The sequence below is a fragment of the Schistocerca piceifrons genome, chromosome 2, assembly GCF_021461385.2.
Source record: "Schistocerca piceifrons isolate TAMUIC-IGC-003096 chromosome 2, iqSchPice1.1, whole genome shotgun sequence".
NCBI lineage: Eukaryota > Metazoa > Arthropoda > Insecta > Orthoptera > Acrididae > Schistocerca > Schistocerca piceifrons.
Genome location: NC_060139.1, coordinates 122,181,983 through 122,199,238, shown reverse-complemented (window position 1 = coordinate 122,199,238; position 17,256 = coordinate 122,181,983). Strand labels below are relative to the sequence as shown.

Here is a 17,256-nt window from a genome sequence, read left to right as displayed (position 1 = left end):
GTATAGGCTTCTTCTCTGTGCAGGTACTGTAAAACTTCTCTTTCGCTATCAGGTACCTGGCCTCCTTTTGTGGAAGAGCATTCAAGGCCAATTCACACTGGCCATCGCGTCACGTCACTTTCCGTCCCGTCAAAACATTTTGCAATGCATTTAAATGGCGCCATCCGTCCTGTCACAGCAGAGCACCGCCACAGTTTCTCAGGAAGAAAGTTTTAACGGTCATCTGTCCGTTACTGACCAAGTGACCCCCAAGCTCATTTCCTCCCTATATACAGTTATGCGCAGTTATTCCTATCTATTTTCATCGCGCTTTTCTTGGTTTATATAAACTGTTTGTTGTTCGTTATTTGATATAAATTGTTTAGTTTCGTTATTTCTTTTTTAAAATTTATAATAAATAAAGAAAGATTAACTGAAGCATTGACGTAGCAGTCTAAATTGTATGATACAAGTGTACTAAATTACTCGCCCTCTACTGCATTTATAAAGTGGGTACTTATAGATATTGGTGTCTTATTTCTTATTGTACAACGAAATGGATTGTAATGTGGGTGCAACTTGTTATGAAAAAAGTATTGTGGATAGAAACAAATTGATTAGTAGGTGGACTTTCTTTTAAAGTTGTCATCCATTTGTAGTGTTTCATAAAGAAATGAACTGAAATCTTCAGACACTGAAAAAAATTTGTTTAAATATATGTAGCGTGACGTGACGTGCCGGGGCGACCAGCGTGGATAGCACCATTTGAAATGCTTTGCAGAATGTTGTGACGGGATGCGACGTGGCGGAAAGTGGGAATTGGCCTCTAGCAGTAAACGTTGACGCCCGTTTCCGCTCTGTCGACGTCATTTGAAATAGATTGTAGATTATTTGACATTCCGTGCCTTCAAGTGTGAATCGACTTTTTGTGTTGATTGTTTGACCATCGATCAAATGAAGTACTTGCATTTTGTCTTCAGCGGAAATTCAACATCTTTGAAATGAAGAAGTGGGAATTGTGACGAACGGGCTTCCTCTTGCACATGTGCTTGTTCTCGTAAGGAGCTAAGGCCTGTTTGGCGACTTGCACTTGAAATTAGGTAGCAAAGGAGATACTAAGGACATCATGTCTAACAAGTCTGAATTAGCGTGCATCTACTCTGCCTTGATTCTTGTTGACGATGAGGTCGCAGTAACTGTAAGTGATTTCTAACTGCGTAACGTTGTTTGATTCTCAGTGACATTGGTTATAATATAAAATTTTTGTTTAAGGGCGAGAAAATCCAGACTATTCTGAAGGCAGCAGCAGTGGATGTTGATCCGTACTGGCCAGGATTGTTTGCAAAGGCACTGGAAGGAATTAATGTTAAAGATTTAATCACAAACGTGGGTGCTGGCGTTGGAGCTGGTCCCGCTGTTGGAGCAGGTGAGTGTTTCTTCTTGGTAGTTATTTTCTTTCTTTATGTGTAGTAGTAGTAATAGTAGTAGTATTTGTTTGTAAATTAGTTACTTGCCAACATTAGGCAAGTCCACGACATACTCAGATTCAAATTACGCGAATTGTGTTGGTATATGCAATTGAGTACTTAACAGTAAGACGTTAGAGCCCCACCAGTTGTATTTCTTCCCATTAGCACAATTTTGCGCTCTCCAGGGGGAAATGAATTTATGCCGAAGTTACGAACGTTATATTAAATCTGGGTTTGGCATTAACAATTAAACGCTCGACGGGATATATAAGCTAATAAGACATGGGCTGTGTATTAGTTGTATTTGCATTATTATACCTAACGTAGTTTACGGATTCTTTCATCAAAGAGGAAATACAGGGCAATGCTAGCCTGTTTTGAGAGTTGCTGAACTATTTGTGTAGTGTGCTTTCCAGCAGTAGTCAAAACTTTATTTCCAAGTTTCTTATGGCGGTTTTGAAACGTTATTAAAACAATTTACTATGAAACTTTGGTTTTTACAGCCCCAGCTGCTGCCGGTGCTGCTCCAGAGGCTGCGCCAGCTGAAAAGAAGGAAGAAGCCAAAAAGAAAGAAGAATCGGAGGAATCTGATGATGACATGGGTTTTGGTGAGTTACTTCATAAATGGAATATGGCCCTGTACAGCTTTGTAGGTTATGATAATCAGAATAACATGTTGTTGGTTGGATATTACGTACTTACAAAGAATGTTTAATGACGGCAAGTTTCTGCAGCTATCTCTCACTTACAAAGTTCATGTTGATAGTCATTGGAAAATGGGGTCTAGTGCAGCAGGGGATACAACCCGTCGGCTTTGAACAATGTCATTCCTTAGTCATAGATAGTAATGTCTTCACTTCGAGGCATAGATAATAAAGCAGTTCTGTGTTCTAATAAGCGGTATCATTAAAATAATTGAATGTGAATCTAAAAGCGATCGCTTGATATTAGATTCAGATGCTTCAGTAGCTGATAAGTGTTTCTTGGCTTTAAAAAAAAATCTCACAAGATAGAATAAGCTGATACTGCTTTATGTTAGTAATAGCGGAGACGAAATAAACAGCACATCTACAATTTGTATCCCGTGTTCCACTTAGGGTTTACTGAAGCGGAGGATAAATCGTTCAGGTGAAGAACAGGACAGTAATGCTAGTGAAAACGAAGAAATCGCCTTACGACAAACTAGTATTCCGGACTGTACTTAAGCAAAACACTTCAAATGAGCTTTTAATTTGTATCGGGTTTCATTTGCGGTTTAGTGAAGCAGGGGATACATAGTTCAAGTGAACAGCAGGACAGCAATGCTAGTTGAAACTAAGAAATCGACTACGCTGAACTTGTATCCCGTACTGCACTTAAGCAATACAGTTCGAAAGACTTGAGATAAAACTGACATACATGTAACGTGATGTATTCTTTGCTAGTGATTTCATTCATTTCTTTCCATTGTATTTTGCGGAGAAATGCTAAGATACAAACACGCGATATCGTTAATGTGAAAATACTACTGGCGCTTACATATGTGAAATAAAGTTTCTCTCTCGCATTCCTTTGTTTCTCAACATTCTCCTCAGCTCTTTCATCGTTGTAATACATGCTCTCTGGCGACTTGTGACATCATTGTTCAAAGCCGACGGGTTGTATCCCCTGCTACACTAGACCCGGAAAATGTTACTTTCAGTTGTAGTTGGCAAAGGACGAGCAATTATAAATGTAGTGAAAATATGTATGTAATTTGTGATTGAGAGATAAGTTTAAATCTGGAAATATACATTTAGATTTGAGATGATTAACTGTATTAGCTTCTGATACAAGTGAAGATAAAAATTCTATGATGCATTTGCAGTACAATTACTAATTTTCAGTGGCAGATTTCGAAATCCTAATTCTGAATCTTTTGTTTCAGGTCTCTTCGATTAAATTGTTTCATTCCACATGGAGTTGTACAGTTTTATTGTACATTAATTGAATAAAGTTTTCTAATCAATTTTGTACTGTCTTTCATTGTGAAGCTTTCCTGAAATACAGTTTTTCAGATGTGGACTGTAGCACAGACGAACAAACAAAAAAACCGAAGTGGTATTTAAATGAGAGCGTTTTGTAGTATCCTGATCTTGTTGCAGGGGGATATTATTTTGAGTACTTTGAGATTGTGGAGAAAAGTAGATTGAATTTTTAGAGGAATGGTTCTATTAAAGTGCTCGCTAGTCACGTCTGCATTTACCAGGATCAATATCAATGGAACACATTCCAAGTGAAACTTGGAGTGTGAAGAAGTGTCGTGTTGGTGTCGGTGAATTTTCCAGCCCATAATTATGGTTTCAATGAAGATTTGAAATAATTGGTTTTGTTTAAATTAAGGCTGTGTGGCTACATATTAAATTTGATGTGTTCAGTTTGACAGAATACTTTTTCAGAGAAATCTTTGCTATTAACATGTGATAAACTACAATGGAAGGCTCTAGTGATTTGGATTGATGGCATACTTATATATGAAACTGGTTGTGTGAAAATTTGGAATGGAGTATCACACTGATTTGACAAATCTTAATTTAGACAGTATAAATTAAGACCCTAATTCAAGTTGCAAGATAGTTGGTTTGGGAATGGGATTGATACAGATAATCAAGGTAAATATTTTCTAAAAGTGTAGTTCCCTGCTTCTGGGTTTTGCATGTAAAATTTTAAGGTTAGTGGATTTGCAGTAAATGAAATGTGCATACTTTCTTAAATGAATATAAACTGAGTAATGTTGCTATTTGCCCTTGTTTTCTGTATTTTTGAGAACTATATTTAGTTCACACAGCCTGTCAGGAATAGAAGTGGTCAGAGTGCTGCCAAGTAGCAATACAGTTAATATATGGTAGTGGTGTGTTGTGGACAAGTTAATTGATATATTTGCAACTTAGATGTATGTATAGTTGGCCCAAGATGTCAGCCTACCGTATTGAAGTTTCACTGGTAAGGTCGGTATTACACTATCAAATTTCTTTGTCAAAGATTTGATCAAAGATGTGATCAAATATTCCGTCAAATATATTTGACAAAGATCTTTGACGTAGCACTAGAAGGGGTATTACACTGTCATCAAATTTTTCGTCAAAGTTAAAGATGGCTGCTGACAACTTGTTATTAACCGCAGCAGTTGCACGTACCACAATTGCATTGTGTGCACATGCGGAAAAGAAGTGGGGGAAAAAGGAACCATACATATGAGGTAGACAGTCTTAAATTCCTGGGATTACAACTTGATAATAAATTCAGTTGGGAAGAGTACACCACAGAACTGCAGAGTCACCTGTATTTGCAATTAGTGTTAGCAGACATAGGCAACATAAAAATGAAAAAGCTTGCATACTTTGCCTACTTTCATTCCATGTCGTCATATGGGATAATATTTTGGGGTAAATCTTAAAGTCAAACAAGTTTTCAGAGTCCAAAAGCGTGTAATACGTATTATTTGTGGAGTAAATTCACGGACGTCTGCAGAAACCTCTTCAAAGAACTGGGTGTACTAACTACTGCCTCTCAGTATATTTACTCCTTAATTTGTCCTAAATATCTTTTTCCAACAAACAATTCAGTTCATACATACAATACCAGGAACAAAAATGATCTGCACAAGGACTTAAAAGCACTTGCTTTAGTTCAAAAAGGGGTCCACTACTCAGGATCACTCGTATCAATAATTTGCCAGGAAACAAATTTAGTTACAAATAAAGATCAGTTTAAAAGGAGCCTGAAAGACTTACTAGTGGCCAACTCCTACTCCATTGACAAAATTTTTAATAGAAACAAATGATGTATTGTATTTATTCATACTATTAGTATTGTTACTTCAGCTTTAAAAAAATTGACATGTTCCACATCCACGAGGATCTCCTCAGTACGGATCTATGGAACGAAAAACTAATCTAATCAGGGTGAAGCCGTGGGTTTTACTATGAAACGATAGAAGCATTCAGCAAAACTTGTTACGTGAGCTTACAGCGGAAGATGTCAGGTTGTACATAAATTACTTAAAAATGGATGAGCATACATTTCTGTATGTGCTCAGTGAAGTGTATCCTCATATCACAAAGCACAATATTCACTTAAGCTCTGCTACATCTTCAGAAGACAGGCTCACTGTTAACACTCAGATTCCCTGCTACAGGAGAGGGTTATGTTAGGTCAGGTCAGGTCTCAATCTTCTTAATCTATTTTTGTATTCAGGGTGCCTCACGTTGTAAAGCACCTCATCAGCTTCATACATCTCTATTAATTTTGTAGTTGCCGGCACACACCAATTGTATTTACCGGCAATGTTTATAAAAACACTAGACGACAGAACGCTACAGTGATGCTAGTGCTCCATGTGGTAACATGTCACATTGCAGTGAACAGAAGACAAGCGATTTCTTTGATCAAATCTACAGCGATGCCCTAGATTTGATCAAATATTGGACGACATTGACAAAGTCCCTATTACACCATCAAATATCTTTGACAAAGATATTGGACATAGAAATTTGGTAGTGTAATACCGGCCTAATTGGCAAATTAATGTTAGTGTCTTGGTTGTTTGAGTTGTAATCTTCTGACTTCATGTAGCCACCACAAATTCCTCTCCTTTGCCAGCCTCTTCATTTCAGAGTAGTACTTGCAATGAAGATCCTAAATTATTTGGTGAATGTATTCTAATCTCTGCCCTCCAGTTTTTACTCTCCACCCTGTCTTCTAGTACTGTGGAAGTTACTCCCTGATGTATGAACAGATGTCCTATCATCCTGTCCCTTCTTGTCTGTTTTCCAAATATTCCTTGCCTCTGATTCTGTGCAGAACCTTATTCCTTACTTTATCAGTCCACCTGATTTGCAACCTACATTTGCCGCACCACATCTCAAATGCTTAGATTCTCTTGTGTTTGTTTTCCCACAGTTCATGTGTCAATATAGTTGTCATCTCAAATGATGATGGTAGATTTTTAGGCTTGTTCACAGCAATCTTGCCATCCTCAGACATCCAATGAGTGTTCGGTAGTGTCCTGAGTTCTCTGCTCTGAATGCCGTAGCTAATGTGAGCATTTAACATATTAGCAAATTGTTTAGTGAATTTTTATTCCATTTGTCACCGCTGATAGTGATGCTAAGTAGTGCATTCTGCACAAGCAAGACACAATTTGCATTGTGTATGCTTTCTTAAAGTAAAAAGCACGTGCATGTCATGGACTGTTTTGCTGCTGCTACTGAGGTAGTAGAATTCCTTAACTTCATCTATGTGATCAGTCCCAAGAAGTTTCTCTCTCTCATTTCTGCTACTTCTCATTGCTTTAGTCTTTGATTTTTAATTTACTCTCGATCTATGTTCTATACTTGTTAAACTGTTCACTCCATTCAGCAGATCACAAAATTCAATTTCGCTCAGGATAGCTATGTAATCGGTGAATTATATCATTGATATCCTTTCACCTTGAATTTTAATTCCACTCTTGAACCTTTATTTCCACCATTGCTTGAGATTGAACAGTGGGGGTTGTAGGATTAATGAAAAGTGAAATGTTCATACAAAGTGCAAAATTGTTTAGAGATATTTTTGCTCCATTAGTCGAGCTCACAAGTATCACTTACAGATAGAATAGGGGAAAAGAGATGTGCTATTCAATAACATAATAGAACCACTCAATACTTTGGATGATGTTTTCATGTTTGTGTCTATGCTGAAAAATGAAAGTACTGGGAAACTCTCCTGCCTTAAGATTTGATTTTCTGCAGCAGTATGATGTGCATTGTTTTGCATGGCAGGTAAGTAACGAACAGTGACACATTCTAATATGTGCCAAGGAGCGCTGAATGTTAGTTTAATAGTGTTTTTGGAAGATGTTAAGGAACTTGCAATGAATACTTTGAACAGTGATGGTAAAGTGGATGTTGAACAAATGTTTCATAACATTGCTAAATTGAAAGATTATGCTGGTAATGAAACTGAAAGAATAGATGAAGCAGTGTCATTAAGTACACATGCAAGGTACTGAACGAAGTGATTTGTAGAAATCTATATTCATAATACTATTCTTGGGAATGTTGTGTAATTAATGTAACAAGTGGGGCTGCACATGGTTGTTTCTTGTGTAGCCACAAGAATAAGAGCTTTAACTTGAAAACCTAATACCCAAATGGACAGTTTGAGGCTATCCCCCAAAAATGTACTTCCAAATTTTTTTTTTTTTTTTTCATCCTGTTGAGAAGGGTATGTGGATGTCAAGTCTGTGTATTCAGCATTGTGTATTCTGGTTGTAAATGTAATTGCTCTCCCTTAATGTTGCTAATACTTATTATATATAATTCCCCTCATCGTAATCCTGGTTTTCCCTGATATGTTCTAATGGCCCAGTTACCAAAGGAATTAACACGAGGCAAAATTCTAAGTACTGTCAACAAAAACAAACACACACAAGTACAAAAAGTTTCCAGCTTTAGGAACTTCACTCTGAAAAGAACTTCAAATGAATGTACGGCCCCCGTAGCTGAGTGGTCAGCGTGACGGAATGTCAATCCTAAGGGCCCGGGTTCGATTCCCGGCAGGGTCGGAGATTTTCTTCGCTCAGGGACTGGGTGTCGTGTTGTCCTAATCATCATTTTCATCCCCATCAACGCGCAGGTCGCTGAAGTGGCGTCAAATCGAAGGACTTGCACCAGGCGAATGGTCTACCCAACAGGAGGCCCGAGCCACACGACATTTCATTTCAATGTAAGATTTTAAGATGCAAATTGAAGATTAGAAAGGTCACTTGGAGAGCCTGTCTTCTAGACAGTTGGATACCTCTCATCCTGGGGGGTAAAAGACCTGCCCCAAAACATACCACGCCCCCCCACCCCCGCGCTCTCTCTCTCTCTCTCTCTCTCTCTCTCTCTCTCTCTCTCTCTCTCTCCCTCCCCCCCCCCCCCCCCCTCTCCCTCTCCCTCTCGTGGGTGGGTGTGGGTGTTCTTTACTGTAAGTAGCAATCTACATTTCCTACATCGTTGAAGTTCCTACCTGGAGTTTCCATTATTTCTTCTGAAAGGGAATTTTTCTTGTACTACATATATGTGTGTCTTGGAAGCATTTAGAATTTCACCCCATGAAGGTAAGTAGCCTCTTGCCCAGTCATTCTCTCTCAACAAAATTTTGTAGTTTCCTCAGGTGAATTTTCCTGTTGATATAATTAACAATGAGACTGGTATGATGTGCTGAGTATTGCAGCCCAGAGTTCATCTTGATCAGATGACTTATCTGTTGGTCAGCACTTGGATTTGTTGAGAAGGCAAGTTCTAATTAAATGACTTAAGAACTGTGCATTTTGTAACTTTATTACTATGAAAACATTTACTGATAATGTGTTAAATAATTGTTGCTGTGCCGGAAACGTTTACTGATGATGTGGAAGGTTTTTTTTTTTATGTCCAACCCAAATCCTGTATCATTTCTCTGATTTTCTCTCCCATATTTTTTGATAATCCAAAATGTGCTGCCCTTCTTTGAACTTTTTTGATGTTCTCAATACTGTCTGGTAAGGATCCCGCACCATGCAGCAGTATTCTAAAAGAGGATGGACAAGTGTAGTGTAGGCATTTTCTGCACGTTCCTTGCTATTTAAGTTGTTCGTTATTGTAATACCTAGATATTTAGTTGAATTTGCGGCTTTTAGATTAGAATGATTTATCGTGTAACTGAAGTTTAACGAATTCCTTTTATCACTCTTGGATGATCTCACACTTTCCATTATTTAGGGTCAACTGCCAATTTTTGCACCATTCAGATATCTTTTCTAAATAGTTTTGCAATTTGTTTTGATCTTCTGATGACTTAATTAGTTGATAAATGAGTGACATCTGCAAACAACATAAGACAGCTGCTCAGAATGTCTCCAAAATCGTTTACATAGATAAGGAACAGCAAAGGGTCTATAACACTACCTTGGGGAACACCAGAAAGCACTTCTGTTTTACTCGATGACTTTCCGTCAGTTACTACGAACTGACACCCGACAGGAAATCACAAATCTGGTCACATAACTGAGACAATATTCCATAAGCATGCAGTTTCATTACAAGCTGCTTGTGGGGTAGTGTCAAGCCTTCTGGAAATGCAAAAATACGGAATCGATCTCAAATCCCTCGTCAATAGCACTCAACACGTCATGTGAATAGAGCTAGTTGTGTTTAATAGGAACGATGTTTTCTAAACCCACGTTGAAACTGTGTCAATACAGCTTTCTTCTAGGTAATTCATAATGTTTGAACACAATATATGTTCCAAAATCCTGCTGCATATCAACGTTAATGATGTGGGTCTGTAATTTAGTGGATTACGTCCACTACATTTCTTGAATATTGGTGCGACCTGTGCAACTTTCTAGTCTTTGGGCACGGATCTTTCATCAAGCGAACAGTTGTATATGATTGTTAAGTATGGAGCTAATGCATCAGTATACTCTGAAAGGAACCTAATTGGTATACAGCCTGGACCAGAAGACTTGCTTTTACTAAGTGATTTAAGTTGCTTCACTACTTTGTTACATGAGCGAATGTTGACTTGGTGCAGGATTTGCATTGTTAGTAGTGCTGCTGCCATGACTTGCTGTTGGGAATTAGTGGTATGATGGCATGGGGTTGAAATAGATCCCTGCTCTAAGGGAGAGGTGCTGTGGTCTCTGTTTCAATGTTTGGTGCAGCTCTACCTCACAGTGCTTGTGAGGTCACTCAGTTAGAACTGAATCCTTGGTTGGTGTGTGACCACAAAGACTACCAGATTTGAATCTGTATGATTTCTGGCTGAGGGGGTTACCTGAAGGACAGGGTTTATCAATGGGACACTAACAGATGTTGAAGCTGAAGATGAGGATAGTGAGGGTGATACTCAACATTCCACCTGTTGGCAGGCAGCAGCTGTAGAGAATAGCTGTAGCATAGTTCCAGGCTGTTGTGGAGGCAGATGGTTGTCACATTGAGTAACATTTGTAATCTGGGACATAAGTGGTATGCAATTAACAATGTTACCCTCACAGGGGGGGGGGGGGGGGGGGGGGGGGGGGGGGGTTGAAGTAGATATGTTTCTTTCCATCATTTATTCATTACTTCCGCTCTGCATGTCATTACAAATGCTTCCATGAAGTTTCATTGTACTACAAGCACTCATTTTTCAATGACCTCTCAATTAGTATTAGTCTGATTAGAAACTCTGTATTTCTAGAAAAGTACACTATAGGAGAGGACATAAATTGTCAGTATTATAGTTGTCTCCTGCTGATGGGTGAGTGTTGGTGACAGAGGTGTTGGAAAAACAGTGTGTTGTTCCTAATCACTAAGGCTTTGTATAGTTTTGCCTCATAAACTGTCAGTGAAAAGTAATTCATCAGTCCATGACCGTGAATACAAGGGTTTCGATAATTGCACTTTGCAGCTGTTCAATGATAAGACTTTACATAAAAAATTACATATTTTAGGATACCATACTATTATGGAATTCTTGTACCTTATAAATACATCTGATCAAGTTCTGTAAATACCTCACAAATTAAATGTTGTAGTTAATAAGGCTTTTTGTCAGTACGTTTAAAACTGTTGTGGATCTCGGTTGACGTAGTGTATTCTAAATCTATATTATATTTGTTCCTTGTGCCACAATTGTCAGCATTTCCAAGTTAATGTATCGGGCTGCTTTTTCACTGAGAGGCAGATTTCCATGAGTTAAGTGAGAGAAGTGCCACAGGATGAAAAACAGCTGTTCCAAAGTGACACAGGTTTTAATTTTCATAAATCATTTGCAGTAGTTGAGTGCACAATTACTGCGTGTTCATCCCACTGCACTTGTGGACCCAGATAATTTCCTAATAGTCTACTCTTATTTCTTCTCCCAGTTTATGGAGAAAAAGGTATGCAGTTGAATTTATTTTGCTCTTGTGTAAGCACTGTGTAGACATAGCCACTGTTGTCGGTGTTTTCACCTAGTCTATACTGTGATAGCCATTACAGAGGTTGTATCAGCATCATATATTTCGAATGGTAGGGCAAAGAACTAGGTAGGTCATTCATATAGTGTACACATGAAAGGGGTGGAGAATCCTAATAAACATAGGTTCAGAAACCAGTGGTTTCCCAAGTATAACTGAGTAGGTGAAAACAAGTCCTCAAGGGTCCAAACTGCAGATACGCGCTTGAGATGAGCACATTACAAGAAGCTGAAACAGTGAGCTGGAATCTCCCATCTGCTCTTCTTGCACCTCTGATAAGAAAAATTATTAATTTATTTCCTAATCTACTGAGTGTACATGTAGCATACACACACATATTTCAAAACATTAACTAGAATGAGTTTCACTTGTATTTAATGTTGAGAGTTGTATTTGTGGTATGCTGATTGTCATGGCATAGGCAATTTTCACGAAAACCATGTTAATGAAGAAGAAGAAGAAAAAGAAAAAAAAGGATTATTGGCAAAATGGAAGAATAAATTTCTGGTGAGGTAATCAGCAACTCTGATTAGACTGACATGATTAATTAGAAGAATTGGCTTCCTGGCTTTCCAGTAAAGTATTCTGATTTATCTGAAACTAATTAAGGGATAATTCACATTACATTTTAGATTTTGCTCCTGTAGTTATTAAATTGACTGTTGTGACACTTTTGTTGACTTGATTTTATGCACAATGGCATAATTCACTAATTTAACCATTAAGATTTTTACACAATTTATGATAATTTTCAGTGTGTGCCTGTGCTTGTAAATATCTGTTCCTGAGGTGAATGCAAAAATGGTTTCATAAACTTTTCTAATTTCTTAACCTGCAATACACTTCATAAACCAAATTGCTGTTAATATGTATAGTGCACACTATGTGGCAAAATAATGGCCATTTTTCAGATTGTTTAGCTTCCAAGCAATAAGTTCATACACCAGTCTTTAAATAATTGGGTGCCACCCAGAATTTTCAATCTGCGCCCAGCTAGCAGCGACAGAACGCCTATGCAATATTTTGAGAAATTGCGGCTAGTCTGGATTGTATTAAAGTTGATTCTTGAGTTTGTGGCCTTTCTACAGTGCTGGTTTCTGTATAGAGAAGTTGCAGCTCACTGTTATCATGTTGACAGCTGTACAGCTATTAGTGTTGATGACATTCGTATTTAACATTTCTATGAAAAATCTTTTGACCGTGTATGTATGACCAGCTTGCATGCGTGGATTATCTTATGTGCTTTTATTGAGCAGTAACTATGCTTTTTTTAAACGGTGGATGATGTTTAATCCAGATTATCATGTTTTATGCCCTTGATGTTTAATCATCTGGGTGACCCTCTAAAAATTCTAGTGTGTCCGCTGTTTGCATTTTGCATAATTTGCAGCCACTGTGTTCTGCTAATATTGTCTAAAAAGGACTGTTTTCCTGTGGTGATTATACTACCAATGCCATGTCTGTGTACATGTATAGTGAAGAGAGAAAGAGGTGCCTATTGCATACAAAAATTTGATGGTGTGATAGTTAGGGGTGGTGGTGCCAGGTTGAGAAATGTGCAACATCATTCAGCAAAAAGTAATAATGATCTTCATTGCACATTAAAATAGCGCGAATTCAAAGCAGATCCAAAGCAAGGGGTAAAGTCCCAGTGAAAATTTATAATTAATACAAATTATAACAACACCAATGTGCAACCTTTAGAAAGAAAGTACAGAGTAGCTTTATTTTATTTGTATATAAATGTAAAGACTGAAAAATATGACTACACTTAACAATGTAATGAAAAGTATAGTTGCAACTCACCATATATTGGAGATGCTGAGTTGCAGCAAGGCACAACAAAAAGGTTGTCTGAAAGTTAGCTTTTGGCCAACAAGGCCTTTGTCTTTTTGTTGTGCCTTACTGCAACTCAGCATCTCTGCTATATGGCGAGTAGCAACTGTCCTTTTCATTATACTGTTACTTTCCATCCTGGATTTTCCATTGTTTGCTGCAACACCTACCATAGACGCATCAGTCTGAACGATGAATTCCCTTAAAATTTGGCGTTGCTAACATGGGGATACTCACCAAGGCTTCCTTCAGGACTTTGAATGCTGCTTGCTGAGAAGAGCCCCATTCAAATTTGCTCATCTTTTTCCTGAGGTCGTTAAGGGGTGCCATGAGCTGAGAAAAATTTGGAATAAAATTTTGAATGAAATGAATCATGCCAATGAAGCAGGTTACTCCTTTCATAGTCTTCAGAGGCAGGCACAATTGGATGGCTTCAGTGTTGTTCTGGTTTGCTCTGACACCATGAGTAGAGACGTGGTGATCTAAACATCGCCTTGGGTTGCGGAAGCTCACCTTTAATGGCTTAAATGTGAAATTGGCAATGAGAATGTGCTGAAGGACTTGTCTAATATGCTCAAGGTGTTAATAAAAATTTTCACTTCAAATTACAAGATCAGCAAGGCAGTGCGTGTCATTTTATACACCAGAGTCATATTTTGTTCTTTACTGGAAAAATACCATGCCATATAGCCCTCTAATTGTTGTTACCTTCTCATTCATTGCTTAATTGTGTCATAGTGATTGCAATGCCAACAAGTCAAGGGAAATGATAAAGTTATTCCTGAAATTGTAGCAGCAGCATTAGTCTACTATACAGAAACACAAATATTTATTGCATCACCTCTTACAATTAATGATGCTGTAGTATATAGAGAAGTTGCAGCATTAGAAAATTGCAGCGAAATGCAGGAAGATCTGCAGTGGATAGGCACTTGGTGCAGGGAGTGCAACTGCCACTTAACATAGACAAATGTAATGTATTGCCAATACATAGAAAGAAGGATCCTTTATTGTCTGATTATATGATAGCAGAACAAACACAGTTACTTCTGTGAAATATCTGGGAGTATGCTTGCGGGACGATTTGAAGTGGAATGATTATATAAAATTAATTGTTGGTAAGGTGGGTGCCAGGTTGAGATTCATTGGGGGAGTCCTTAGAAAATGTAGTCCATCAACAAAGGAGGTGGCTTACAAAACACTCGTTCGACCTATACTTGAGTATTGCTCATCAGTGTGGGATCTGTACCAGGTTGTGTTGACAGAGGAGATAGAGAAGATCCAAAGAAGAGCCTCGTCACAGGGTTATTTGGTAAGCGTGATAGCGTTACGGAGATGTTTAGCAAACTCAAGTGGCAGACTCTGCAGGAGAGGCGCTATGCATCATGGTGTAGCTTGCTGTCCAGGTTTCGAGAGGGTGCGTTTCTGGATGAGGTATCGAATATATTGCTTCCCCCTACTTATACGTCCCGAGGAGATCACAAATGTAAAATTAGAGAGATTTGACCACGCACGGAGGCTTTCCGGCAGCCGTTCTTCCCGCGAACCATACGCGACTGGAACAGGAAAGGGAGGTAATGACAGTGGCACGTAAAGTGCCCTCCGCCACACACCATTGGATGGCTTGCGGAGTATAAATGCAGATGTGTAGATGTAGATTTAACAATTCTTGTTACAATCATTGAATAACTAAGCTAAATTTGCCTGATTTCTCTTGATCAGAAATAAAGTACACAATAATTTTTGTCAATCTGTTTTTGTTCTTAATTTTTGTTTCAATAAAATTGGTTTTTTTAATATAATTTAACGCTTTCTTGAAAAATGAGTTTAAGTGGATATGTCGGCTATTCTGTAATATGAATACTAATGTTGAAAGAAATACTGCATATTAATGTTGTAACATAACAGTGATGGATTTTAGTGTTTTATGAACACACTGTTGCATTTAATACTTTGTTGCTCCACCATGCGCCTTAATCAGCGCTTGGCATCATAAAGGCCTTGACAGGGTCTCAACAGCTCCCGTTTATTCCGTGGCTTCTTTTTGGTGATAGCATTTCCCATAATCTTCCAACATTTCTCAATAGGATTGAGATCAGGGCTGTTTCCAGGCCACTCTAATACTCGAACCCCATTTTGTCGAAGGAAAAATTTTACCTGAAATGTAGAAGTATGTGATAATTAACCAAGAAAGTAATCAGCATCATCTTTGGTACAAATATTAGTCATAGGACTCGCCTTCAAAGCTCTATGGCAAGGAGTGGAGTCATCCTGAAAAATGCAATTGGAAACATCTCCAAACTGGACTCTAATGGTTGGCATTAGCTTCCTTTTAAGGATGCTTGTGTAGGCGTCTGGGTTGACAGTGCCATTAATGAAGTCCAGACGACCTACTCCAAGACTTGAAATGCACCCCAAGACCATCTGTTCTTGTGGGTGTTTGACTGTATGTGTTATGCATCATGGCAAAAATTCTTCGACGCACAAACACTTTTCCATCTAGCCATGCAAATTAAATTTGTATTCATATGAAAAGGTTATTTTGTTCCCCATCTCTGGTGTCCATGTTGCATGTGCCTTTGCCCATTGTAGTCACTGTTGTCGCATTATCTTGGTCAATAAACTCTTCTTTCTAGAACAATGGGCTGAGAGTCCAGCCTCTCGTAGTCTATTTCTTACAGTTCTACGGGTTACTGAGTTGTCACACATTTCTTCCCAGTCTCGCTTTAGTTCAGTTGATGACAGGCGACGATCGTTGAGTGAAAGCCATTTCAGTACCCTGTCCTGTTTGACAGCAGATGCCCTTTTCCGACCTCTTCCTTTCTCAAGATCAACATTTCTTTTTTCCCTGTATTTTTCAGTAGTCTTGCAATCTTAGACTTATTAAATCCTGTCTTAGAGGCTATATCTCTGGTGCTGGGACCAGCAGACAATAAGGAAGTATAGCAGCTTTCTTTTCTGGCGTTAATTCAACTGACCTGCCCATCTTCTCACTGCAAAGTCTCAACTCAGAATGGCAATATAAGCACTGGTTTCATTGTAAAACCAAATGCCAACAATAAAGAGTTGTGTATCGTTGGAAATAATGCATGCATAAGTCAGATTATTAAGGCAAGAATATGTCGACAAAGTTTAGCCACATGGGACTGGTATAACCTTAAGCAAACTGCTGAAAAAGACGAAGTAATTCACGGTGGTGCAGTAAATATTTCTACTACTGTATATACCACATGCCTTGTCATGTAAGTATTGCACTATTTTGAATTGTCAGCACCATCTCTAGTACAATTGCACAAAGCAGTGTGCTAAAAAGTGGTGTATTTTAGAGGTATCCATTGTTCTAATTCATTGGCTGCTAACAGTTGTTCATGTTTCTAATTTTAGTGCCAAAAAATACTTGATAAGAGGAGGAGTTAGAGTGGATTCTTTCAGAGGTGCTTGTGGAAGAAGACGACAGTGGAGATACTGATATGTTTTCTGGTGAAGCGGATGAAGTAATATTAATGAGTGATCATTATGAAGATTCTAAAATTGCATGTGGTGAAAGATTATCTTCCTTTGATACTGAAGACATATATTTTTTGGTGGGAACAAAGAAACAAAATACATAAAAAATGATATGGATAAAAAGACATCCCATGTACCAGCCAAAAATATTACCCAGATCATTATAGGGCCTAAAATATTGTAAAAGAAACTGAATAGTTCCACAAAATCATCAATATTGATTTGATGGGTGAAATTTTACATTTAACAAATGTGTGCATTTACAGAAAAAGGCGAGAGGAAAATTATTCTAGATGAAGAGGTGTTATGTTGACAGATCAAAATGAAAGTTGTTCAGTATTAGGCATTGTTTATTTGATTGCCCCCAACAGTGGAAATCACATAAGTCGTTTGAACTTTTGGTGAAATAATGGAACAGGAATGATTGTTTTCAGATCCTGCATCAATTACAAGAGATTTTTATAGCTTCAATTAAGAGTTTTTATAGCTTCACAG

The 17,256-nt window shown here is 38.1% G+C and overlaps 1 protein-coding gene across 1 annotated transcript; it reads left to right on the top strand.

The window, feature by feature from the left end:
- Positions 1 to 983: 983 nt before the first annotated feature.
- LOC124777000 (60S acidic ribosomal protein P1) lies at positions 984 to 3,435 on the top strand. Its single transcript, XM_047252248.1, has 4 exons — positions 984 to 1,177; positions 1,252 to 1,405; positions 1,952 to 2,056; positions 3,355 to 3,435. The coding sequence occupies exons 1-4, from the start codon at positions 1,106 to 1,108 to the stop codon at positions 3,366 to 3,368; spliced, it is 345 nt and encodes a 114-aa protein (XP_047108204.1). The 5' UTR covers positions 984 to 1,105; the 3' UTR covers positions 3,369 to 3,435.
- The last annotated feature ends 13,821 nt before the right edge of the window (positions 3,436 to 17,256 follow it).